At 44.1% G+C, this 26,075-nt stretch overlaps 1 protein-coding gene across 1 annotated transcript; it reads left to right on the top strand.

The window, feature by feature from the left end:
• Positions 1-1,553: 1,553 nt before the first annotated feature.
• On the top strand, positions 1,554-24,296 carry LOC114437600 (SH3 and multiple ankyrin repeat domains protein 1-like). The gene is made up of 27 exons (XM_028408398.1): positions 1,554-2,015; positions 4,732-4,935; positions 6,240-6,311; positions 6,407-6,515; positions 6,638-6,789; positions 6,946-7,113; positions 7,356-7,397; positions 8,029-8,145; positions 8,252-8,329; positions 8,431-8,497; positions 8,684-8,859; positions 8,961-9,091; positions 9,654-9,793; positions 10,162-10,275; positions 10,659-10,737; positions 15,313-15,395; positions 15,519-15,643; positions 16,265-16,400; positions 16,583-16,663; positions 17,041-17,049; positions 17,245-17,271; positions 17,366-17,422; positions 17,494-17,615; positions 18,078-18,204; positions 18,283-21,472; positions 21,555-22,451; positions 22,732-24,296. Exons 1-27 carry the CDS (start codon positions 1,554-1,556, stop codon positions 22,781-22,783), a joined length of 7,017 nt encoding a protein of 2,338 aa, XP_028264199.1. The 3' UTR covers positions 22,784-24,296.
• The last annotated feature ends 1,779 nt before the right edge of the window (positions 24,297-26,075 follow it).

Genomic DNA, 26,075 nt, shown 5'->3' with positions numbered 1-26,075 from the left:
CAACTACGATTGAATGACTTTAGATTTGTGTCTTAATTTGTGTCTCCATGAGTTCCACCTGTCCATCTGATACCCATTAATTTCAGACTCATATGACACTCAGAGCACTAATCTTTCAATGAGACAGTGGGAGATCCCCTGCGTCATTCACCATCATTGAGGCGGCTGTTGGCAATGGTCCAGATCTGCATGATGGCAAAGCCCCTGTAGCCAGACTTCACCAGAGAAAAACCAGGACAAAGCATATGGAGGCACCAGTATGCCAAATCTGAAGCACAATGAAACACTTTTAAAGCAAAAATCCACCCCGAGATACTTGTTTTAAGAAGAGACCGTCTTCTGGGTCTGTTTTATGGTTTGATTGCCAGATCTTTATGATAAAAAGAAAGGCAGACAAAGCTTCTCAAAGAGTCCTCAATGCCTTTTTTTTTATCTTTTTCTGCTCTATAGAGGTACACAGGTACACACAGACGGAGGTTTCTTCCTCTTAAAAGGGAGTTTTTCCTCTTGTCTCGCCATAGTCTTCTTTTATTTTTTACAAGGGGGCATAACTGTGAAGTTTCTCAGCTAGAATAACTACTGTACTTTTTTGCAGCACAACTGAAGCTCAGTTGAATTTTGGCTTACTCCTAAAACTGTGTCAACAACTGCAAATGTAGTCTGTATACTCAGATGTGGCTTCCCAGAAACTGATTCACAGAGTTATCTGCATATGTTTACTATGTAAAGCCTCCTAAGTCTGTTTAGGTGTTGAGAGAACCAGCTCCCTGCAGCGAGACCCCGTGGTCTGTTTATTTTGCAGTTCTCACACTGACTGGTAAACCTTCCAAGTTGTCTGAGGGCAGGATGCTGTGCAAAAAATCCACCACCTCGTTTGTGCACATACACTGATGTGGAGTATAGTGACTGTTATATGTGCACAAAATGCTATATTTGGTTGTTATGAGGTATTGAAGGGACAAAATCTGATGTAAACACAATAAGGTCAATCATCTGTATGAACAGTGAACACTGTGCAAGTATCTATGGGTGGACTTTTCCTTTAAGAAGCTCACATTTAGCTGTGTTAGCCCTGGGCTGTGCCTCAAACTGTAGGTCTATGCCATTATCACAAAGTAGCAATGATCTTGACCTCATGTGATGCTAAATTGCATGTCCAACTCACTTTCTCCTGCAAAGAACCTGTGATGCAAATTCACAGGGTTTATATTTAGCCTGTCTTTCATCAGCCTGCTATTCCCCGATGCATTCCCAGTGGCTAAATGGAAAATGTGGACCAGCTCTGTGCTAATTCACACATGTGGACTTATTAGCATTGCCAGTGGCTAGTTTTTCTATTATTGCACGTGTCTTTTGCATACTTGAATTACACACATATTAAGTTGACTCTCTCAATGATATAAGAGTTAGGTGACTAAAGTTTACTCCCTTCTCTGCCTGTTTCCCACAGCATGTTTCTAAGGATGAAGCCAGTCTCATGGGATAGCCATGTTTTGTCTCCATGACAGCTATATCACTCAGCCCTCTCTGCAGTGACCCCTGCACAGCAAAGGATGCTGGGAAATAATGAGCACTTTTATCCCAGTCAGGATGACAAAGATGGGGAGGATGAGGAGGAGGAAGAGGAGCAGGGAAGAGAAAACAGAAAAGAGGAAGGTGGACGTGACACGGAGAATGGAGGACTAGAGGCTCTGGAGGAGAAGGATATGACGGGAGGTCGACAATCCTGGGAGGGGAAAGGCGGAGAGGTGATGAAACCAGCAGCCATTGTGGTCGGTAGACAGAGAGTAGACCGGCCAATGAGGCCGGGCAACCTGGGCTACCGGGGTGTCCCGTACATGTCCAACCAAGCTCTGTTACATCATCAGGCTGCCAATAAGCAGCAGCAGCAGCACTTAATCGCAGCAAAGAGACGAGCTCTCATGGAGCGCAGCATGACCACAGTGGCTCCAATGGAGGAAAACTTCCCAACAATGATGGTGTTCCGCATTGGAATTCCTGACATCAAACAAACAGTAGGTGCATCAAATGTACTGATCAAGCAGTATGTGTGACAGTCATGAGCAACCCTGGGACATTCTTATGCTTAATTTAACTTAAACTGATAAAAACAGTCACGCTCAATCAGAACTGTTTAAAAGTGGAGTTATGTATGGAAAAAAAAAGTCTCCCTCACAAACAGGGCACTGACTGGAGGTCTTTCCAAATGAGGAAGTAGTTCAAGCCATGTCTCTCTGGTATTGCTGCCTCAGAGAGAGACGGCTTTAATTCGACAAACAGAATTTAAAATATTTACAGGCAGTCCTGCCTGTCCTGACGTGACAAAATTAGGGTTATTTGCATATACTATTAAAACGACCTTGATGTGGTTCAGCTCTGCTTTATTCCCTGTCCTTTTAAGCATGCATTGAGTAAATCCAGCTGTACCGGATCTCATTCAAAATGAAACATATTCTAAGTCACTTGGTGCAGTGGTGACTCAACGTCTGTTTTAAATTAGTCACTGAGAAGAACTCAGTGCTTTATGCATTAAATTTTTTATATTGACCAAATAGTGTGCACAACTGCATAAGCACATCTCAAAACATTTTCATTCCAGTTATCCTCCAGGCCCAGGGACGAGTCCCAAAAGGAGGCAGAAAGATATTACAGAGCTTGACTTGTGTTGAGCATCCTCCAAGGGGAGATGTATTCAGTGAACAGTGTAAGCATGTGCCTTGGGTCAGGTATGGTCATAATTAGTTTCCAAAACTGAGGGTAGTATCATTTCACACATGCAGCAGCTCTCAGCGTCACTGTGGCAGCAGGTGAGAATTGGCCGGCCCACACACACACCATATCCAGGTGAGAATGGGGGCCCCGCTGTAATCCCTCCCCCGTCTTTCGTTTCTCCATTTTCAACTCCCAGAACATGCCGACTGTTCTACATGTCAGCTAATCTGCCCTCAATATAACGGTAATTGCTAATTATCTAATAGGTTTTTAATGAGTTTGGGGAGAGCGGAGGAAGTGAGTGACTCTGGAATGGAAGGAATATATGGAAGGCATTTGTTTTGTTCTGAGATCTCTATCATGTTTAAACACAGCAACCCCAAACCTTGCAGCTGAAACATTATTAAAGAGAGGGAGTGAATATTAGGTTCTAGCAGCTGAATGTGAATAAAAAGGGAATGAAATAAATATGTATTCTCATAAAACATTATACTGTTGGTTGAGGATTTAAATAATTCTCCAGCGTGAGGACAAATATTGCCAGAAAGAGCTCATCATTTAGGTTTATACAATCAATATTTTTCTGAGAAGTGCCAGTGTAATATACAGTGTACATTACATTAGACTTCCCTCCCAGGGTTTAGCTGCTACTCTTTCCCGCATACACTGGAGAAATATATACACTACTGCACAACTACACTAACACAAGACTGCACTGACACATACACTTTACAACGTGCGCATAAACACACACACACACACAAACACATACGCTCATCCACATCATGTGGTTTACCTACCAGGGACCACCAAGACATTGCTACGGCAACGGGTTCCTGCCTCCACTAATGAACCGGTTGCCATGCCAATAGGGTTGGCTACACTATCACACAGTGCAACCTGGGGGGTGCTGGAGGGGGGGCAGAGGGGACATGAAATTGTGCTGAGCTGTACAATTTTACAGTTCTCTGGAATGCAACAATAGTATGCATGCATACATTTCATTCAGACCTCTCAGTGGGGTTGTTCACGCCCCGCTCTCCTCTAGCTTCAGTAAGAAAAAGACAAAAATGATTGTTCCTATGGAAATGGAATAATATTAGGAAATGGACATTGCACAAATCACAGTGAAATCTATTTAGGCGTAACCACTCATACACACACACACACACACAATACAACTGAGGTAAGTGGCTAAGGAGATTTTCTCTCCAAAGTAGTTTCCTTTGTTCAGGATTGTGGCACATATTTGACTCTTTCCACACAGAAATAACAAAAGGCAAAAATGCATAGGTATACGATGTATACATATGAATGCAGGGAGAAACTAATACAGTGTTACAGTAAATGTGAGCTTGATCTATTTAACCTGATGCCACAGAATAAAAGGAGAGCATATGTCATCTTATTTCCATGGATGTGGCAGGTGATTAATTATTTAAAGGCAATGCATTCATATTCTGCACACAGCCTATTCTCATGCATTCACCAACTGATGTGAAAACCTGCCAGGCTACATTATTGATCCATAATTATAGGCTGGAGTTTGCAGGACTACAATATTGGAAAAGAACACTAAATTTAAGTGCTTTTCACTTAAAACAACTTTTTCAGAGTTGAGAAGGTCAGGGGATTTATTATAATGGGTAATATCACAAAGATAATGATGAAAGTGAGCACTGCATTTTAAACGCAACCATTACAAGCAGAGGTCTTGCTTTCAAAGTGTAGTACATGAGTATTATTAGCAATGTATATGTAAATTATCATCAATATTATACTCATTATGCAGACAGTCAGTTATTTATACATCTGTGTTAATTTTATTCGTTCATTATCATATACAGCAGCTTTTTAATGTTGCAGTGGAGTGTGTAGTTTAAGCCTAAAATATTAGTAGGCTGCTGTATGTCATGTTTTGCAGCAGAAGTTCTTTGTAAAACTTTAGCCTAACAAATTTTATTTCTGCCTCCAGTTCTGCACCTCTCACCTTCCTGTCCTGTGCTGTCTGTCTGTCAGAGATGTCTCCAATTTGACCAGGACTGTACCGTGTGGAACGCCAAGCAGCAGATCATCTGCTCCCTCAGCGAGTCCCTGTGGGACGCCTACAACTACGGCCTCTTCCAGCCGGCTGGAGACGGCCGGGACGCCAAGTTCCTGGAGGAGGAGAGGCTCCTGCATCACTACGCACAGTCCTTTGAGAAAGGGGTGCCTTACCTGGAGGTATGCTGAGCCCATAACAGGGGTCTTGTAGTATATATGTCTGAAGCACCAACACTCCAGCAAAGTCTCAGCAGATAGGCTTGATGGTAAAAAAAAAAACTACTTCCAAATCTTAATGTACATTTTATAGTGACATTGTGTCGTACTTTATTACTCACTTAAGAAACTCGAAATTTCGTTTTCTTTAGTACTATTCACATGACCAATACTCGAATGAAATCTTTACAAATATGGATGGATTTAATTGAGTTCTGCACCTTATGTAACCTGCAAATCACATTATATGTCTCCACTCTCTGGTAAGTGGCCTGTGAGCTCAATCTCATAAGTTTTCATGCGGTAACACAATTATCTCAGGGCGCCCTCTGGTGGTTCAGCTGTTGCAAAGCAGATCCTGCACTCAAGAGTTTGGCTTCAAATCAGGGTGTTTACAGGAACACAATGCAGTACTGTGTAAATGTTTCAGGCTTAATTTTAAACTATTAGACACCAAATCAAATGAATTGAAATTTATAAGCATCTAAATATTTGAAATGCCTTAAACTTTTGCCTAATGACAAGTTTTCTGCATGTTCACTAGTACATTTTGCTTCTGGATAGTTTTGGTTCTGTTGAGCACATTGTACTTATTTATATGAAGTGTGTTTTGCTTGATTTATCCTGGCTGCCATTTCTTTTGCTAGAAAAGAAAAGCTGCTTCAGCTCGGCTGTCAGCTACTAGATAGGATCTTTAGACTCCTCACCTCCTCACTTCTCAGCTGGTATAATTGGTTTGCCATCACAATATTATACTGATATGAAGATTACACATCCAGTCAGGCTCACAGGGCTTCCCATTCAAATAGGAAGACTAAGGTGTGTGGGGACTTCCTGGTGTTTTGGCCTAATTGTTATAACATTATACGAATGGACTATGGGACACATTAAAGCTGTAGCCCATACATAATTCACATTACAACATTGACAGTAAAAAGTATGCTCTATTAAACTTTTATTTTAAAATTCTTGTCAGTTCCCATGAGGCATACGACCTTGTAAAGTCCAGATAGGTGCTGTACAAAAAGCCTTGAATATATTTTTTCAATTCAGCCTCAAATCTGACCAAGCCAACAATTAAAGCAAATCTTAAGGAAATAAATATTTTGAGTGGCCAAGCAGATTTCTGGAAACAGTGAGAGAAGAGAGCTACAGATTTACAGCACAGATAGTAATCTTTTTATTTCCCCTATGTAGGCTGTCACTGATAGACTGAACAGTGAGATGATTCACATTTTCTCACACGCACATCTTTTTCTGGTCTTCAGTTTAGGTACAAAACCAGAGTGTATAAACAGACCAATCTGGATGAAAAGGCCCTCGCTAAACTCAGCACAAAGGTATTTTTTCCCTCTGTCTGACGCTGTTCATTGCTGTACGGTATTTGGTTCCCCTCACTGACGTGCTTTTTTCATCCATCTTCTGATGCACTCAGGCCAGTCTGAAGAAGTTTCTGGATTACGTTCAGACTGGAGCAATAGATAAAATGGCAAAAGTCCTTGACAAAGGCCTTGATCCAAATTTTCATGACCCTGACAGTGGAGGTAAGTTTTTCACCACATTGGATTCTGATTTTGAATAATAATATAAAAACGCTGTGGGTAACTTTGACCTTTTTACCTGCCATGCCTTCCTGCCACCACCCACTCCCTGCTCTTTGGGTCAGAGACCCCGCTCTCTGTGGCCATGCAGTCTGGCCTGACAGTGGAGGGCATCCGGGTGCTGGTTCAGAGCGGCACTCACTTGGACTTCAGGAGCAGAGATGGCTTAACAGCAGTGCACAAAGCTGTGAGGGCTCACAATCATGCTGGGCTGTTGGTAAGGACTTAAAGTCACCCACATGCTGGCTGTGGACAAAATAAATGGAAGCATTAAAAGCAAAGTATAAGCACTTTACAGTAACATAGTTTAATTATATGTATTAGCTTTGCCATAAATGATAGCTTTCCTTTGCCCCCTGTGTCGACTTCCTAGACTATTTTGTCCCTTGGAGCATCTCCAGACTACAAAGACCGCTGTGGCCTGACCCCGCTGTACCACACTGTGCTGACAGGGGGTGACACTTCCTGCTGTGAGACCTTGCTCTACTACAGGGCAAAGCTGGGGACCAGGGATGAGAATGGCTGGGATGAGACCCATCAGGTACTTTCATATCAGACACAAGCCCACAGCATTTGATTCCCATGTGGTTTCCGCTCATATTTTTATGTGTCTGGTTTTTGTCTAGTATAAAGCAATGCACCAACATTTTCCTGTGTTTTCTCCATGGTTGCTGTCATGTACCATCACCCTCAGTCTGTCTCTCAGCATTTTCTCACACCTCTCTGCCTTCCTTACTCGTCTCCATTCTCTCTCCTTCCTCCCCTCCTTCTCTCTTTCCATAGCACAGGGATGAAGAGGAGTTTGGAATGGAAGAAATACATAAGGTACCCTTCATCCCACCATCTCATCATCTATTCCAGCCTTTCAGAGGCAAAGGCAATGACAGTCATATAATGTAATGTAATGTAAAGTGACCATGTTGTTTCCTTAAAGCAGTAATAATCTGAGTCATCCTTGGATGAGTCCAGTTCAGAAAGAGCACTGGATATTCTCTTTCTCTTACTGTAGATACGGGTGCATTGCCTGCATAATGTCTCTGTGACATTCTTGTTAATTTGCGTTTGTGCTGCGAGCCGGTTGTCATGGTATTTTATTTTGGTTTTGCCGTGCTCTGTGTTTTCTTTCTTTACTTTGTGCGTATCTTGTGATATTTTAGTCCCTGCAGAAAAATATGAGGAAACCTCTGAGGCTGCTGAAGGCTCATTTCTGTTGTTTTGTGGGGTTTTGTTTTCTTTCTTTTCTACCATTTTGCATTGAAATTGGCTCCAATTGTGCACATAATGTGAATGTAAGACAAACTGTTTCCCTTTCCTGCCCTTTCTCTCTTTTTCTGCTTAATTCTTTTGCATTATGCTATCAGTAAGAACCCATCCTCTTTAGTTCAGCTCATCTCCTTCCATATTTAATAATACTGACAATTTGTGGATATTTCTATTATACTCTTGACATTCTAAGGCTTGCCAGAACGGCTTTGCACAGCACTTGGAGCATCTGCTGTTTTATGGCGCAGACACCACTTCTCAAAATGCCTCAGGGAACACTGCACTTCATATTTCTGCCCTGTACAACAAGGCAAGTATGGAGGAGTTGACTTATATTTAGCTATTATTACTGTAATAATTACCGCCATGTTCCCCAAAGGTGTTAATCAATCAGTTCGCTTTCTCTCAATGATTAGGAGAGCTGTGTCCGAGTTCTTCTGTACAGGGGAGCAAATAGGGAGGCAAAAAACAAGCATGGTCAGACCCCTTTTCAGGTAAAAAAGTTTTTTATTTGTTCTTTGATTTGATTGAAACTGAATGTCACACCTGAAAGGAGCTAACAAAGTAATATATCATATACCATGTTTGTTTGCAGCTAGCAGTAATGTCTGGTCACTTTGAAGTTGGGGAAATCATCAAAAACCACAAAGATTCTGACATAGGTAAGCTTTCCTGTAAACCTTCTGAGGTACCCCAATCAGTTCCCAGCACCAGTCTGCCTTGTATTTCCTTAAATATACACTATATTTACTCCAGTTCCCTTCTTTTCTTTTTTTTTTACACAAACAATCAACCTATTTTTCTTTCCTTTTCATCCTGTCACTCTTCACCAACAACCTCACCATCAGTTCCCTTTTTGGAATCGCCAAAGTTTGTTCCCAAGCGAAGGGAGAGTGCCTACACGCTGCCTCTCCCTTCCCTTCATTCCCACCCACTACTGCGCGCTAACAGTGATAACACCATGACCCAGTCTGACCCTCTGGCCCTGCCCAACAAAGCTGCAACCAATCCCAACCCAGGACAGGTACTGAGGACCATCGACTGCAGATCTTTGTGATATTTGTTGCAGTCTCTGTCTTTCATGTATAAAATATAACAGGATAAGCTTTGATGCTCTGTCTGCAGGGCCAGCGTAGGGCCTCCATAGGCATGAGAAGCTCCAGCAGCCCCAGGACTCGTACTCGCTCTCCCTCCAGAGGGAGGGGAGGCCAAAGTGACACAGAGGAGAGGCACCGGCAGCCACGAGGCAGACAAGGGTAAAGAGCCCATTGAGGGAAGAATTACTGTATACACTGGAGAAGGGGACAAGGTTCTGTGGCAGGGACTTACTCATCTCCAGTTACCATGCAAAGAAATTACTATTTTGGTCTCGGTTGCATGCTGTGTACTATATTTAATTCCAAAGAATGTCGCATGCTGGCTAATTAGCACTGCATGCAAAGTGTAACTAGATTCAATTAGTTCTGTGGTACTGTGTAAATTAACTATAGGTAAGATAGCATTCTAACATGCAGCTAAATTGGCATTTACCTCCGTGTGCCTTACGATCTAACACACTTCTAATTAACATTAATGTCTATTTTATTTTCTGGTATCTCTGTACTTTCCATGTTCTTGACATACAAAATGCTAGATGCTGTTTGTAAATACAAGATTTCAGTCTTCTTACTGTTGCTATGACTGATTAGTATGACTCACATACCGACTGCCTCTGATGTAGCCTGACAATCTGTATGTTGTCTCACTTGTTTTCCACAGTGAGCAACTTATCTCAGGGGCTTTATAAAAGATTCACTCTCTCTCTCTCTCCCTTTGTAGTGCAACCTCAGCAGGCAGTGGTGGAGGTCAGATGAAGCGTATGTACAGTGCAGTGCCAGGGCGGGTGTATGTGGCCACTCGTGGCCATTCTGCCAGTGGAGACAGAGAGCTGTCACTTAACAAAGGAGACAAAGTTAAAGGTGAGAAGAGATGGTTTTTTTTTTTACCACCAAAAATGCTGTGGTCTGTCACTGTCGTTTAATTGTGCTGTCTTTCAGATTGTGAAATAATGAGGTGTAATGTTGATGCAGCTGCAACACAGTTTTAGGCAAAAGAATGTAAGCTTTAACTTCAACAGTCAGGAAGAGTCGCACATGTGGGAAAACAGAACTGTAAACAGAAGAAATGAGAAGCATCAGCAGACACACAGTTTACCACAAAGCAGTACATGTTCCCAGCTATTCTCAGTGGATTGTTGTGATAAAAAAGGTAGCTAGAGGTAAACAAGAAAGTATGTGAAAGCCACCCAGCTAAACTTTTCCCATCTGTCTGTGTCTGTGTCTGTCAGTGTTGAGTGTAGGAGAGGGGGGATACTGGGAGGGAACAGTGAAAGGACGCACTGGCTGGTTTCCCTCAGACTGTGTGCAAGAGGTGGCAGCACCCAGCAAAGACAATCGATCAGGTGAGAAGACTAAAGCAAGTGGGGATTTTACTGCAACACACTCTAAAACGAAGTGAGAATGACCTCATATTGTGAAGTTAACAATGTCCAAAAGGTGGTGGGTTAATAGCACATACATGGATAGGAGAAGGGTCATGCTGGAAAATGGGTTGCATGTTTCCTCAGGCTGGAATTATCCTTTAAATCACTCCAGCACGTCACACTCATGTTCACCAGCAGGTCTATCTGCGGCGGCACTGTATTCACATACCAAGCAAACCACATAATGCTGTGGACACAACACTTCTAGAAAAAGAATGATAGGGTGTCATGACGGGAGCTGGACCTTTAATGTGGACATATGTTACGTTACGTTAACATATGTTGTTGTATGTGCCCTGCAGAGACACGCAGTGAGAAGGCAAAGAGGAAGCTTTTTCGTAACGTCACAGTCGGTGCCTATGACGGCACAGATGGTCCCAGGTAAGACAGGTTAAGACTTTGCTCATTTCGTGTGTGAGTTGAGTGATACTTGCTGTCCTTCAAATTGTCTTCTCATGTCTGGAAAAAGTTGCTGCTTTGAACTTTTTCAACTTCTCTCTTAGTGCATGCTGTGTACAAAATACATTGATTAATTTACTGAATCGGATTGGCTGCAGCCTCTGATGCAGTTAGTCACATTAGAATGATCTCTGTGTGAAAAGAGGGCAGTGATCTGAGCACTGTTTAGGATGTTAACGTGCAGTGTGTGTGTGGGTGTGTGTGTTTCAGCTACAGTGTCCTTTATTCTGTCTGTTTTTTTCTGCTGATACTGAACAGCAATTGCTTTTCATTGCTGTGCTGTGTGAACATGTCAGCGTTAAAAGAACAAAGAGCAGCCATGTCATTTCCAGCTCTGCCCCTTTTGACATCCACCAGACAAATGTCTGTTTAATAGTTCTGTCCTCGTGCCCCCTCTCCTCTCTTGTTGTTAGTGTATGCTGAACACAATAAGGCTGTAATGGAAGGGAGTTCCTCCTGCTTTTCTGTGGCCCAGGCCTGGGCAGCTGTGGTTGGTTGTGTGTTATGAAGCAGTTTAGAATTAGTGTGCATGTGAATGTGAAAATGCTTGTGTACATACATCACTCTGCTGATGAGTCATGAGGAGGCAGAAGCGCTGGTTAAGTCCCCGGGCTACTGAGAAGGACTTGCCAGTTGCCATCCTTGGGGTTTTATAGCCTCTTACGCATTATAGCTGACATTGCCCTTGTTCTGAGCAGCTTTTACTGCCATCCACTTTAATGCAGCTGTGTTCCACATAGCTGGTGTTATATTATCTGTGCTAAGTTGGTTAAGTGTAATCTCAGTGCTGTGGTGAAGTGATGCTCATTTAAGAGCAAGCTGATCCAGAGCGTGTTCCGTCACTGCAGCTAGGCATTTAGGAGAATGTCAATTACTATTTCACAGAGAGATGGGGAGTGTTTATCCTGTGCTGCGATGACAACCCTGTTTTTAGAGGAGTGGAGAGAAAAGTTGGCAAATATGCATGTGTGTGAGTAAATCCAGGGTGGGAATCAGCTGTTAGCATATCTGTGATATAGCAGTCAGTGGATGTGCAAATAAAAGCACTGTCTCTCCCATCCCCCGCATCTCCACCCTGCAAATACAGCCCTGCGTCTCCCCCTCTTTTGCCACCAAACCCTCTTCCTGTCATCCACCAGCACTCACACACACACCATTCTCTCCCTGTTGAGATAATCGCTGGTATTCTCTTCACATCCCTGTTTTTCTTTCACATTGTCTTTCCCTTGTCTAAAGTGTGTGGGGTTGCAGACCATCACACTCTTTCTCTCTCTCTCTCTCTCTCTCCTCCTCACTCTCCTCCACTCTCGCGGCTCTCTCCGGCTGAGCTCTCGCTGGAAGATCAGGAGGAGGAGGAGGGAGGAGGAGGTGGTGGTGGTGGTGGTGGTGGAGGAGAGCACGCGCGAAAAAGAGGAGGGGGGGACATGGCAATGGGGGGATGCGGAGAGAGAGATTTCTCTCTCTCCCTCTCTTCTTCGTGGCCGTCACTGGGCCCCAGAAACAGGAGCGTGTGGTTCATTTACAGGTAGCGGCTGTTTCCTCATTCATTGGCTGGCTATGGATGTGAGGAGAGGACAATGGAGAGAGGGGAGAGGTAGATGATGCTATTGAGAGGCCGTGCCTTTTCAAAGACAGACTAATAAGCTATGTATTCTATGTGTGTGTGTGTGTGCGTGTCTTTGAGTGTGTGTGTGTCTTAAATCTGTATTTTTCCTTTGCATGTACATATCTGTGGGACAGAAGTGGCTATTGAATGGAGACTCTGCAGCATGTTTATTTCTGTGTCTTTCTCCCGTGTGTTTTTGAATGCCGTGTGTGTGTCAGTGCATGAAAGAGAGCACATATTGATGCGTTTCAGTCAGACAGTGTGGGTGTATTTCATTCTTTTGAGTCATGATTTAGTGGATATTTTTGAATCACCAGTGCACTTCCCATATATATGTCTATATATTTAGATATATATATATATTTCTGTTCCTTTAAAATGCTATTGTCACAACCCATTTTTTTCATGTATGTGTGTACAGAAGGATGAAAGTAAATGAAGTCAGTTCTTTCCTTTGAGATGCCGGTCCTTTCTGTGCATGTTTGTGTGTCTGCATGTGTTTGTCTTGCTGTGCATGCGACTGTACAATACACACTGAATAATATATATGTGTGTGTTCACATATAAGTGTGTATGTCATAACACTGGCAGTGGGAGTGTCTCTCCTGTACTATATATATATATATATATATTTATATATGAGCTGTTCATCCATCTACAACGTCTCCATCCTCAGTCACTGACATCAGTCAAGTGCTTCACTTGTGCTGTGTGGGTAATGTCCCCACTGTCCCCTGTCTATCTGCATATACATTCAGCAGGTGAATAGTTAAAAAGCAGCCTTTTTCCTCTGTGATTGTGAATAGAAGAGAGGATGACTCAGGAGGGTACATAATAACTCTAGTAGGCTTACAGCCTCATTGCAGCCAGTTCAGAGAGAGTGTGTCCTACCAGCCAACAGCAATTAACCAGGGATGTTTGCGCTTTTTATGGTTCTTCTTGGCTGCTCCATGGTGGGCACTGTAGTGACAGACAAGTGGAATAGCTCTATGTTAAAGAAATCCGGTATGTTACTGTAACTTAGGAGCACCCTGAGGACCAACTGTGACCATGCCCCACCGCCATGTACAAGGGGATGGATGAAGAGCCCGATGGATCTGTCCACCCACTCTGTGTTACTTTGATCCTCAGAGAGGGAAAGCATGATGGAGGACAGGGTGAGAGAAAAAGGAATGAGGTGTGAGGAGCAGATGGCTGGAAGGCGGCTGTGCGTTGGCGAAACAGTAACATTGATGGAGAACACACAAGGGATGGACCTCAGTAGGGGAAGCGATCGTCTGTTCAGTGCTAAAGTTACGGCTTGATGTCGAAGTCTGGATCTTCAGGCCTGCGGGCTGACGCTCATGACTCTGATGTACCTCTGAGAGTCCACGGCCATGCACTCTGCCACACTGAACACACAAGAACTTGCTGTGTCTGTATAAGAAAGTGTGGAATATAATATTGCTCTGTTATTATTTCAATACCAGTGGGTGTTTCAGATGACATTGAAGCAGATTGTTAGAGTGAAGGTTTTCTTTCCCCAGACATAAAAAAAACATTCCAACAATTTACTTTTCCTTTTTTTAGTTTATGAGGGCCTGGCTGCAGAGTTTCGATCTAGGCGGCCAATCAAAAAGTTGTGTTTAGGTTTAGGTGGTAGTTTATGTTGGACTTAGAGTCACTGTTTAGGTTTTCGGTCTGCTGATTCGAGCAATGCCAGATTTAATTCAGGTCCACATACATTCACAGTTTCTCATAAAGGTTCTGGTATGAATGCACTCATTACATCCAAACGTCACATTTAAAAGAGGACCAAGAAAAAAATACTATCTTTCATCAAGACTAGATGACTGCATCATATTGGCATATCGAGCTCTCACAATAAATAAGGACCATTCTTCAACCAGGCTACTCGTCCTGTTCATTCACAGTTCAGCCCTTCCAGGAAATCAGATCTTTTAATTCGATTTCGGTTGGACTGTCGTTTTGAGTTAACATGAGGAGCGCAAACTAACACAGAAGTGAGCTGCCTGTGAAACAAATATCTGGAATTCCTCTTAAATCATACATCTCTGCACGGGCCCCAGGCTCTCTAAGAGTCAGGCTGAATTGACATTGTTATAAAGTCAAGTCCAGAAATGAGTCATGAGATATGGCTGCATGGAGTCCATTTAACTAGTCCAACATTAGAGAAAAGGTTGTAAGGCAGCTCAGCCAAAAGTCCCAGACACCGTAATAGAATAATGAAGGAGCTCACTGAGACACAACTCCAACTGTCTCATAATAAGATTGCATCACCAACGTCTGTGATGACTGTTTCTGTCCTCTCAGGATGTTGTCTTTGAGCAGGAGGAGCTGTTTGTGGGGAGGGGGGATTAGAGGCCTGTCCAACTTGTACATAATTTGAAGTGTCATGTATGACCAGTAGTGGTGCGCAGGAGTCTGTGCAGCAGTATCCTTTCAAACGCTGCCAGAGGCACTGAAAGCTAATGCAGCGATTTAGGTGCATTTGGAAGTTTCCATTATCAGGATATGTGCACATTTTTCTAATGTGCTGTTGGCCCCCCGGCCCCAGTGCTTGTCAGCTCAGGCTGGATTAGTCCGTAGTATGGAATGTCATCTCATATACAGTTCCTCCCATTGTGACACTAACTGTATCCCTGCCATCAACCCCTTTGTGCTCCACTGCTTTTTGTGTGACATTCTCAAGCCAACCAAGCCAATCTTTTGCTGCAGTGTGAATTCATAATGTGATGCAGTATAGCTGTTTTCCACGCTGAGAAAATGCATTATTTGCATGACAATAAGACTTGTTTTTGTCGCTGTATAAGTCATATCGTTCTCTTTTTCTCCAATTCTCTACATCCCCATTCCCCCCTCTTCACTGCTCCCCCTGTATTCTCTCTAAGTGACTACATCATTAAGGAGAAGACAGTGCTCCTACAGAAGAAAGACAATGAGGGCTTTGGGTTTGTGCTTAGGGGAGCTAAAGGTGAGCTACTTCTCCAAAGTTCACTACAACCTTTTTTTTTTTTTCATTTGTTCATTATCAAATCTACAGTTACGTAATCTTGGTCCACTCACAGTCATTTCCCTTTTATCCGATCCCCTGCAGCTCAGACTCCCATAGAGGAGTTCACTCCAACGCCAGCCTTTCCCGCGCTGCAGTACCTGGAGTCTGTTGATGAGGGGGGCGTGGCGTGGAGAGCCGGCCTGAGGATGGGGGATTTCCTCATCGAGGTACAATACATAATATACACAAGGAAGTGACTCTTTTTTTTACCTCACAGCAAACAAAATTCGGACTTTAATTCACTCATTGTTTGGTTTGGTCCTGGCATCAGAACTATTTAGTTGGGTTTAGAAAATATTAAAGGACTAAAGTTTTGTTTTTTAAGTCGAGGTAGACTGAAATGGATAGAAATGAGCACCACAATACAAATTTAAACAATAGGTGCAAACAACACCAAATGTAAATAATGGTCCTATGTTCTTTTGTGCTCTAGACCAACGCAGCAATTATACATTTTGATGTGAGAATGGATTGCCATTTTGTGCCTTTTAAAGGTTCTGCCTCAGTTCTGAATAAGGGGATTGTCAAACCTCTGTAGAAGCTGACACATACTCTTAATTGGTATTCAACCTTATATGAGTCACTTATGTAGCTGCCTAAGTTTTATAACTATGACTGACTTCAGTGCTGGTGCACATATCCAACACCCAACAAAATAATGGAAGATTAAAGAATAATCTCTACAAAACCAAAAAAAACTGATGAAAGCAGATTTAAAGTGTCTCTTTGATGTTCTTCAGTCCTTGAAATAAACACATAGCCCCATTCTGTATCTTTGTGTCTGTCAGGTCAACGGCCAAAATGTGGTGAAGGTTGGTCATCGGCAGGTGGTCAACATGATCCGACAGGGCGGCAACAGTCTCATGGTGAAAGTCGTCATGGTGGCTCGAAACCCTGAGCTGGAGGACACCGCTCGGAAGAGAGGTAGGACTCACATTTTCCTTCTATGTCATCTCCACTTTATGTTTCCTATGTTTACGATGTGACGATAAAGCTGATTACATGTTTACTTCAGACTAAAAGCCTGTTGTAATGTGGTTGCTATTGGCATGTTTATATAAGAATCCTAAACATTAAATCTGTATTTGGCTGGCTTTCCTTGGCAGCTCCGCAGCAGACTAAAAGACTCACTCCTCCTGCTATTGCCCTGCGCTCCAAGTCAATGACATCAGAGCTGGAAGACATGGGTAAGATGATAGAGGGGACTAGAGTACTGAAAATATTCAACTGGAGTCTCAAACAGCCTTTTTGTTGGGGGGGAGGTTCACATTAAAAAGGCTCCTTTTTGGTGTGTTTGCAGCTGCAGAAGCGTAGTAAAGCACCATGGTACTATCAGCATTAAATATTAAATTGATACAGAAGGCCAAGAAAATTATCCAGTAAGGTGCAATAACTTGATGGGGAAGGTGTTTTGATACATTTTCCTTTTTGATTTTACCTGTGATGAAGAAAAGTGATAATTAAACAGTGAGGCTGACACATGCAGAAGTTGTTAAATGATAAATATTATCACTGACCGTGTGCTCTGCTCCCCCTCCCCCTCCTCTGAATGTGCTGCATATAGTGGACAAAGGTGGGACAATCATGGATATGTGTGCTCTCATGATCATTTCTGTCCCTCATCACCATCCCTCCCATCACACCAGCATTCACACCATCACATGTGTCTGAGTATGTATTCCATCCTCTCATCTGCTTTTTTCACATGACTACATTGCACTTCCAGTCACACTTTAATTTCTGTTCTCCAAAATTATGCATGCAACAGCTGCCTCTCCATGGAAAAAGAAACCAGGTGAATATCAGCCTTTATCATCACCCCCATCAGCCCCTGAGCTTTTAATTAAAAGTCAGCCTGTTTGATGCTCTCTTTTTTTCTCCTCCTCCAGAATACGAGTCCTCTCAGGGTCCTGATAAGAAGAGGACAGTCTATCAGATGGCGTTAAGTAAGAAATCACTCCTACTGTATGTTGTGAAACAGAAGATGGTTTCTTCATATCACATCCTTTTGTTTCAGATAAACTGGATGAGATCTTGGCTGCTGCTCAACATACTATTACATCAGATAACCAGGGCCAGAGAGGTCATGGAGGCAAGAGGGACCGGAGCAAGAGCATTGTTCCTAACGTCTCCAGTGAGGTACTGTAGGGAATTGGTGGGAAACGACCTGGGTTTTGGTTGTCACAGCAAAAACAGATACAGACAAATACAACAGAGCTTTTCCACTGCTTTAGGATGTAGCACACATTTAGTCATGGAAGTGACTAATGCTAGAAAAAATGTTGCCTCTCTATAAAGCAACTTGGTCCTGCTCTACGTGTTCCTCTGCCCTCACTGCACTTTAGAGAGAATGATTGACAATGGACCACCCACACTATAACATTTGTATAAGCGTGAGTCAGGTTGTGTCCATTCATCTATGCTCTGTTGGCTGATACACTTATACTCACACTGCCTGCATTATACTGTATATCTACACTGTATCAGCTAAACAGTCAACATAGTTTTATTTGAATTACATCATTTAGTCCCTTTTTTACTCCTTCATTCATCTTAAATCCCTTTTTCCCTCTTTTTGAAAATGTGCTTGGACACACGAAGCAACCCTATGAGCAGCAGTCGGCAGTAAACATGGTGCAGTCTGCACCAGGTTTTGGCTACAACCAAGCTCATTTTCAACCGGGCCATGGTCCTCAGCATGCAGTCATGATGCGTCAGAAATCTATCGGTAACAACAACTGTTATAGAAAGATTGCTGCCAGCTCATTGATTCTTTTTTTAAGTTAATTTGTGTTCTTGTGCTCAGGTGTTACAGAGGAGGAAAGGCAGTACCTTCACCCACCTGCTATGAAGCTATCTCGCAGTCTGTCAGTGCCTGGACCAGAAGAAATCCCCCCACCTCCCAACACATCTGCTCCCGAGCCGCCTTTATCTGCAGGCCCTCATCCTGTGAGAGGGCCTGCTATGCCCATACCCCCTGTGTCTCAAGCCCACTACCAGTTCCACTCCCAGCCAGGGCATCCTGCTCAAGTTGGATGGGAGAGAGGAGGACCTGGTGGGATGAACCAGCAGGTCATGGTTCCCACCCTCCGGAGACAATCGGAAGGGGTGTGCATTAGGGAGCCGGATGTATCCAGGAGAGGTGGTGGCAAGATGGGAGGATTAAGGAGAGGCTACAGCAGTGCTACACCACCAACCAGTGCTAAGCCTAAGGCCCAACAGCCACAGCAACATCACCCACACATGGCCAACCGGGAGCAAGCTGGAGGTGTTGGCAGGGGGGCAGCAAGGAGAGGAGGTCGGGGAGCTTTGATGAAGCAGTCAAAAGTGGAAGACGGTCTGAGACAGCATCGAGGAAAAGGGGGTGCAACCAAAGAGAAAAGCTCCATCCCCATCCCCACCATCATTGTCAAAGCACCCTCCACCAGCAGCAGTGGTCGAAGCAGCCAGGGTAGCAGCATGGAGGCTGAGCCGTCCCAGGATGTGGAAGAAAACACCTCTGGAGACGCAACCCCTGACAGCCCCAATGCCAGCCTACCCTCTCCACTCACACCCTTGCCACCTCAGCCCCTTACGCCCACTTCCTTGCCTTCATCAACTGTTGCCCCTTCAGTTTCTTCACAGCAAAACCTGGAAAACTTGGATTACACCTCAACATTTGGTACTGCATATGGAGGAGGCGGAGGAGGAGGAGCACGCAGGGAAAGAGAGCGTTTCAGAGATATGAGAAGAAAGAGTGCTTCATTCTTCCTCTCATCAGAGGAGGATATTCAAGGGGAGGCAGGAGGTGGAGCAGGAGAAGGAGGAGGATCAGTTGGGACACGCATTCAGCCTTTGCAGAGCTCACAAATGGAAGTGCCCACACCTCGACTTCGGCCTTCCAAGTCTATAGATGAAGGCATGTTTTCTGGAGACAACAGTTTTAACTATTCCAGCAGCATGCCCCCAGCATTTGGCCTGCCTGAGTACTCTTCCCCTGTCCTTGGCCAGGATGGCCAGCCTAAGTCAGCTCCCTCAATGTATGGAACCCAACCTGCTACTACCTTCATACACCCTCTTACAGGGAAGGTTCTGGACCCTTCGTCCCCACTTGGCCTGGCCCTTGCTGCAAGAGAGCGGGCACTAAAGGACGACCGCAGGACTCGCCGTGAGGAGAGACATTTTGGTCGGCAGCTGTCCACAGTCGGAGCTTTCCCTACACCTGTTCAGACCCCAACACCGTCCCTTTTTGCAACCCCAACACAATCAGCCTACACTTCCCCTGTGTCCCTCCACCTCACCTCCCCCACAACCACCACCTCACCTGCGTCTTTGAGCCGTCCACAGTCACCAAGGATATTACGTTTGGGAGGAGGAGGTGGAGAGAGGATGGAGAGGGAAAAGGAGGGGGGGCCCAGGGAGGGTCTTAGAGTGCGCTTCTCTGAGGACAGAACCAGCCAGTTTACGACCCAGTATTACCCACAGAGTCCCAGGGAGAGAGAAAAGGACACATATGACAGCAGACCCGCTGCACCCATACAGCCTCCTCCCCCACCAGCTCAACCTGCACCCCGCAGACCTTCCTTTCTGCAGATGGAAAGCACTCCCAACACCAGCTATATTCCTCAGTACACTGTCCCCTCAGCCCCAGCTCAGGCACATGAGGCTATGGAAGAAGCAAGAGCTGGGGCAGGTGGAGGCGGAAGTCTAGGAATGATGGTTCTACCTCCGCCAGCTCCCTCAATAGACGCAGATGATGAATTTGTCTTTGCCGATCCCTTGCCTCCTCCGTTACAGTTTGCTAATGGTAAAAATGGGAGAGGCCAGGAGTTTCCTTATCAACAGCAGAATCAACGCTCTGATTCTGTTGCTCCACCTCCTCCACCGCCTCTTCCATCAACCAAGTCCTCTAATGCTCCTCAACCCTCTTCGCAGGGTGGTGACTCTGCTGCCTCCAGCCTTACTTCTTATGACAGCGAGGTGGCCAACCTCACACAGTCAGCGCTCTCTCCATCATATCCGTCCCCACAGATATTTACCCCTTCATCCACCACCACCAACACCAACACCTCTGCTGCTGCTCTGCCTGGCGCATCGCTACACAGACCCCAACCTATGTCCCATTCTCACCCTTACTATAGCTCTAATGACCCTTCACTAGGTGTTCATACACCAGCCCAGGACAGAGGCACAGCCGCCCTCACCACCACTATGACTTATGCTACCACTACAATGACCGCAACTGCTGCCGCCGTCACCACCACAACTTCTCCAGCATCCTCTGACTATAGCATAACGATGGCTGGGCCGAAGACCGGACTCAGCTCAGGGGGGAGAGCTGCTGACCACACACATCCCACCACTATTATGCCTAAGAGTGGAGACTGGCAAGATGCTGTGGTGGACTCTGGAATTGAGGAGCTGGACAGTCATAGCAGCAGTGACCATCATTTAGAAATGCTGGGACTGAGTGGGTTGAGAGGAGAGAGAGAGAAAGGTGGTGAACATCAGGATCCTTGCACAACCTACTCAGGTGGGCAAACATTTGAAGTGCACAGTGCCAAACTGGCAAACCCTGTGTTTCCAAAGATGACTCATTACAAGGAAGGAGGAGGGAGGGGCCTGTCTGTAGCACTACGTAGGCAGAACAGCACCAACCCTGCTCCTTTGCAGTTACACAGACACAGCAACCTAGAAGACGCCAGTTTAGATGGATCTCTTTTAGACGAAAGGAAGCACAAACACAGTCGATCCAAAATGGAGGATGGTTTTAGCTCCACTCTGGCTGCTTGCTTAGAGAGACCCATGGACACTCGGTCAGTAGGCTGGGCTGAAATTGGTGAGCATGAGCAACTCCAGAGAGGTGGAATCATTTTGGATGGCCGCAGACTTCACTCGCCTCTTTCAGGTGTGAAAGCCAGCATCATCAATGAACTAAGTTCCAAGCTGCAACAAATGAGTAGTATGAAGAGCATGGATGACTGGAGCCACACTCCAAGGTCCCCCACCATGCACAGGTAGGCTTTCATGAGCACCAGTCCATAAAAAACAAGTTTATGGTATTCATGTACATTTCGCATTTCTTTGTGTGCTTTTCAGGTATTCTGCAGATTTCACTGATGCATTTCACAGCCCCCCCACTGGCCGCTCCACCTCACCACTGCCCACTTCATCCCCACAGCATCGTCAGATCCTGACTCCCAACCTCTCTGCCTCCCCTTCTGTGTCACCCACCCCTCAAGTCCCAGTTCAGCGCAACTGGACACGTTCCCCTTCCCCACAGATGCCCTCCTCCCCGGTCCATTCTCATCCTCCCCATTCTCCAACCTACTGCCCATACCCAACATCACCTAAGCATAGGTCTAAGTTCCGCAGGCAGACGTTTGACTTTCAGTGCAGTCCCACTAAGGAGAAGAGGTCCTCAGTCTCTCGGCGCCGGGCTCCAAGCCCTCTTATCTATAACACAGAACAGCCAAACCCCACCCCTCCCAGACCCTCCTCTCTTCCTATCCTTCCCAGCACACCTGTCTACAACAATCCCTTTGAGTTTCCTTGTCCCCTCACTCCTCCCTCTCCTGGCCTCCCTCTTGGGGACGCTTACAGGGCTTCAACTCCTCCTTTGTTTTCTCCATCTGGTGTGCCAAGTCCAAACCCAATGCTCGTCTCCCGCTCTCTTTCCCCCACTCATTTTCTCTCTGGCGCCTCTTCACCCATGCATTTACCACCTAGCCCTTCCTGTCTCAACTATCCCCACCTCACTGCTCCCCCACCAGCCAAACCATTCGCCATCAAACCCCTGCCCTACTGGACCAAGTACGACGTGGCCGACTGGCTGACTTATCTAAACTTGGGTGAACACAGAGAGCGTTTTATAGACAATGAGATTGATGGCTCGCATCTGCCTTCGCTCACCAAGGACGACTTCTTGGACCTGGGAGTGACACGTGTGGGACATCGAATGAACATCGAGAGGGCGCTGAAGAAACTCACTGACAGGTGAGGGAGGACTAATAGACTGCGGAACACATAGAGGCAACGGGGTCAAAAGGTCAAAAAGGAAGCACTGGATGCTGAAGGAAAGTGTCTCATTACTTCCTTCCTCTTCTCCCCATCCCCTTTTTTCCCTTAGTAGATGCATATAATTTGATAAGTTCCCATCTTCTCTCCATCAGTTTATCTTTATTAACCCGTGTTTTATCAACCCTATTTAGTTTGCTTCGTCTTTATTTAATTTACACCCATTCTTATTTTTTGATTTGGCCTCCTTTCTCCCCAGGCGGCTCTCCTCTCCTTTGCATGTCAGTACTTCTCCCCAAGACACAGACTGAGTGATTCAATGGTGAAAGAAAGGGAGAGAGAAACTAATTGATGAACAATAACAAGAAGATTTGCAAGAGAAGAACAGTGGACATCAACAGGTTGTGTTGAGTATATGAGACTACGTTGTCTTGCAGATTTGCTTTACGTTTATAGAGAACACTGTAATGAATTTTGTGGATGGTGGAAGATTTCTAAAGATGGCGCTCTTTAAGTGAAAATATACTTTAAAACTTTGATGGACAGGCATTTAATTAACACACCATTTTGTGCTGTAAAAGACACACACACATACACTTGCACACACACATGTGACAGATGGATCCTCACTCCATCTGCTGCTGCAACAGCAACAAGAAACATCATGTCTCGAGAGTTTGAAGAAAAGTTGCTGCTTAAAGGCTAAGGCCCAATTAAATGTTATTGATTGTGGCCAAGCCAGACACACGCGGAACACATCCTAACATCAGTTTTGTAGCTTTAAGCAGGAAAGAGTATCACATGGCTGTGAATATTGGAGCCAAAGTCAGAACATGAGAGCAAGAGTTTTGTTTGTAAATGATGATGAAAGAAATGATAGACAACAATAGTATTGTTTTTATATTTGCCATATTCCCTCAAAGGATGCCCCAGTAAGCTTTGTATGTATGTACTTTGCGAGCGCTAAATATATCTTACATGTTAAACGGGATTCACTATTAGTAGAGCCATTTGTTTTGTACTAAGTGCAATCATTCATCACAGACTGGTCAGGGTATTTGTAAATGTTGAAGTCAAGTTGTGAATAATGAGGACATACAAGTATTGAGAAATATTGTTGTGAAATGAACATTTTTTTTAATTATTTTTCTGACTTTTTGCAGAAAGGAGGGGAGATATTGGAATAAGGGTTAGCATGTCAAAACAGTTCATCATTTATTAGACTTTATTGATGTTTATGGACATAGCCCAGGTCAAGGGATGGATCCATCCTCTTCGATGCCATAATGTTGAGCGCGCTCTTCTCACACAGCAGGTGCAGTGATCAAAAAGGGCTTTTTACTGCTTCTCTGTCTGCCTGACTTCCTCAGCCTTCAGCCTCTGTGAGTGTCTGATTTTGTGAGTGTGTGCGAGTGTGTGTGTGTGTTTGTCGGCCTGTGTTGGTAGCCAGATGCTTCACCTGACCTACACCGTTCTCTTTCTACGGCCTTTTCCAAAACATATTTATAATGCACAGTTTATCTCTCCCCCACCCCTCCCCCTTTGACAATCCCAATGTTTCCCTCCTCCATGAGAAGAAAGTTTTTTTCCTTGATAAACTGCTGTATGTGTTACATAGAGATGGCCGCGAAGGTCCTGGATTTTTATTACATGCCCATCTCCTGCAGTCAATCAAACTGTAAGGCAAAACATCATTTATAGCTCTGTATGTAATGATGATGACGACAATGATAACATCAAAATATAGTATAATAAAGATTATAATATTAAGTATGTAAACATTTTTAAGAATCTCCGTCTTCCAAATAGTGTGGGCAAATTCTTTGAGGCTTTTGTTTGTTTGTTTGTTTCCCTTTTGGGTTTTCTCTAAATGCTTTCTATACTGCTCGCCCTGTGGTGACCCCAGTGAAGCTGACACTTTACTTACTGCATACTTTCTCCACGTGAGTTTAAAATTATGACTCTGTATTCTCCTGCTGAGTGGCCTCAAAGCTGAGAAGTAGAAAGGACTGAGCAGTAGTGTAGAAAGCATTTCATACTATGATTTAAAAGAGTATTTTAGGTCTAGTGAAATGCATAATGAATATGACTACATACAATATGAGCATAAGTTTTCAGAGATTAAAAGGTATATATATATATATATATAAAGAAAGAAAGAAATATATATATATAAATTTTGTTTTAAATAAAATACAGTATATACTGAACATGATAGAGGTACAACTAAGGTGTTGAAATAAATGCTAAAATACACATGCTGCTGTCGTGGTTCTCTTTTCTCCTTGGATTCTGACATACTCACATAATGAGCCAATTTAAAGTCCTTCATTTGAATTGAGTCATTTGGCAGCAGCTCTTCGTCACCGCCTCGCGGTGGTTGAAAACAACATTGTTTTCAGGTCCAGGATTGTTTTCTCATGAGGCTCGGTGAGGTAATAAGACAGCAGTGTTGAGCTTACGGGTGTGTAGAGGATAAAAACTAAAAAAGCGCCTGTAAGTCATGAACAGTGATAAAGACCTGGGAAGAGGAAACTAAGAATGATGGCTTCTGTCGGACAACAGTGCAGTGGCCCTCATAATACAGCTAAAAGTCTATTGATGGTCGATGTCCTCTCCTGCTATCAAGTGAAAATGGCCGCCATCTCTAGATGCATTGCATGTCACCCTTACTGTGAGGAGACTACAGATGCCTGTATGGAGGAATGTTTTTTGTATTATTTAAATTTATCTGACCTTTGAGGGGACTTTTTTATCAGAACTCATGGGTGTAGTGTCAACAGGCTTTTGGGGCTTAAAAGGACGCACCATCTTTTGCACTGCTGGTTTGAGTGGAGGCTGTTTCAAGTGAAGAACATGTGTGGCAGTGATTCAGAAAGCTACTGTTAGTCTTTAAATATTAAAATGTCATTTTCCAGTGCTGTGAACACCACTAATGCACTTCCATGTGCTTTCATTGTTCTGGTGGGTTGGCAGCAGACATTTTAAACACACACATTTCTAAACCTAGGTGCAGAGTAATGAAACTATCTGCATGACCAGATACAGCCACTAAGCGAGAAAATGATTGCTCCTGCAATTTGGATAAAATGTCACCGGGACGTATTTGTAACATAATATTTAACTCTTGCTGTGAGATTGCCAGAAGGGAGTCATTAAATAATGCCACAGCAAAATGTCAGGGAGGCCCAATTAAAGCAACAATCAGTCCTAGCGAAAAGATGGCAGACATCTTTTTTTTTCATTAAAATTACATGAAAATTAACATAAATGTCTTCTGATTGTGAACAACCGCTCTGTTATTAAATTCTATGTCAGCAAAAAGCTTAAATTCTGGTTATGGTTAACATTGTGGCGCTCAATCTCCTTTAGGGAATGGTAGAGACCAAAATAGAGATTACAAATATAATAGTAGAGTTGTAATTTTGTTCTACAGCTGTCAATACTGTGTTTAGTGTGTGTCTTCCAAGTGTTCAGTGAGAGCAGTAAATAGACTGTAACCCTGGATGGCACTGGCATTCTCCTTTAACTGCTGGCTTGTATCCAGAAGAGTACAGCACAGGATAAGTAAACAGTGTGTGTGTGTGTGTAGTGGGTGGGGTG

Source organism: Parambassis ranga, chromosome 6 (genome assembly GCF_900634625.1).
Source record: "Parambassis ranga chromosome 6, fParRan2.1, whole genome shotgun sequence".
NCBI lineage: Eukaryota > Metazoa > Chordata > Actinopteri > Ambassidae > Parambassis > Parambassis ranga.
This window is presented reverse-complemented; position numbering and strand designations above follow the sequence as displayed.

Excerpts from the sequence above, each read along its gene's own strand:
- LOC114437600 (XM_028408398.1), top strand. The coding sequence starts at position 1,554 with ATGCTGGGAAATAATGAGCACTTTTATCCCAGTCAGGATGACAAAGAT. Across the intron at positions 7,398-8,028 it reads GAATGGAAGAAATACATAAG|GCTTGCCAGAACGGCTTTGC; the intron begins GTACCCTTCATC and ends TGACATTCTAAG. Across the intron at positions 8,498-8,683 it reads CCACAAAGATTCTGACATAG|TTCCCTTTTTGGAATCGCCA; the intron begins GTAAGCTTTCCT and ends CCTCACCATCAG.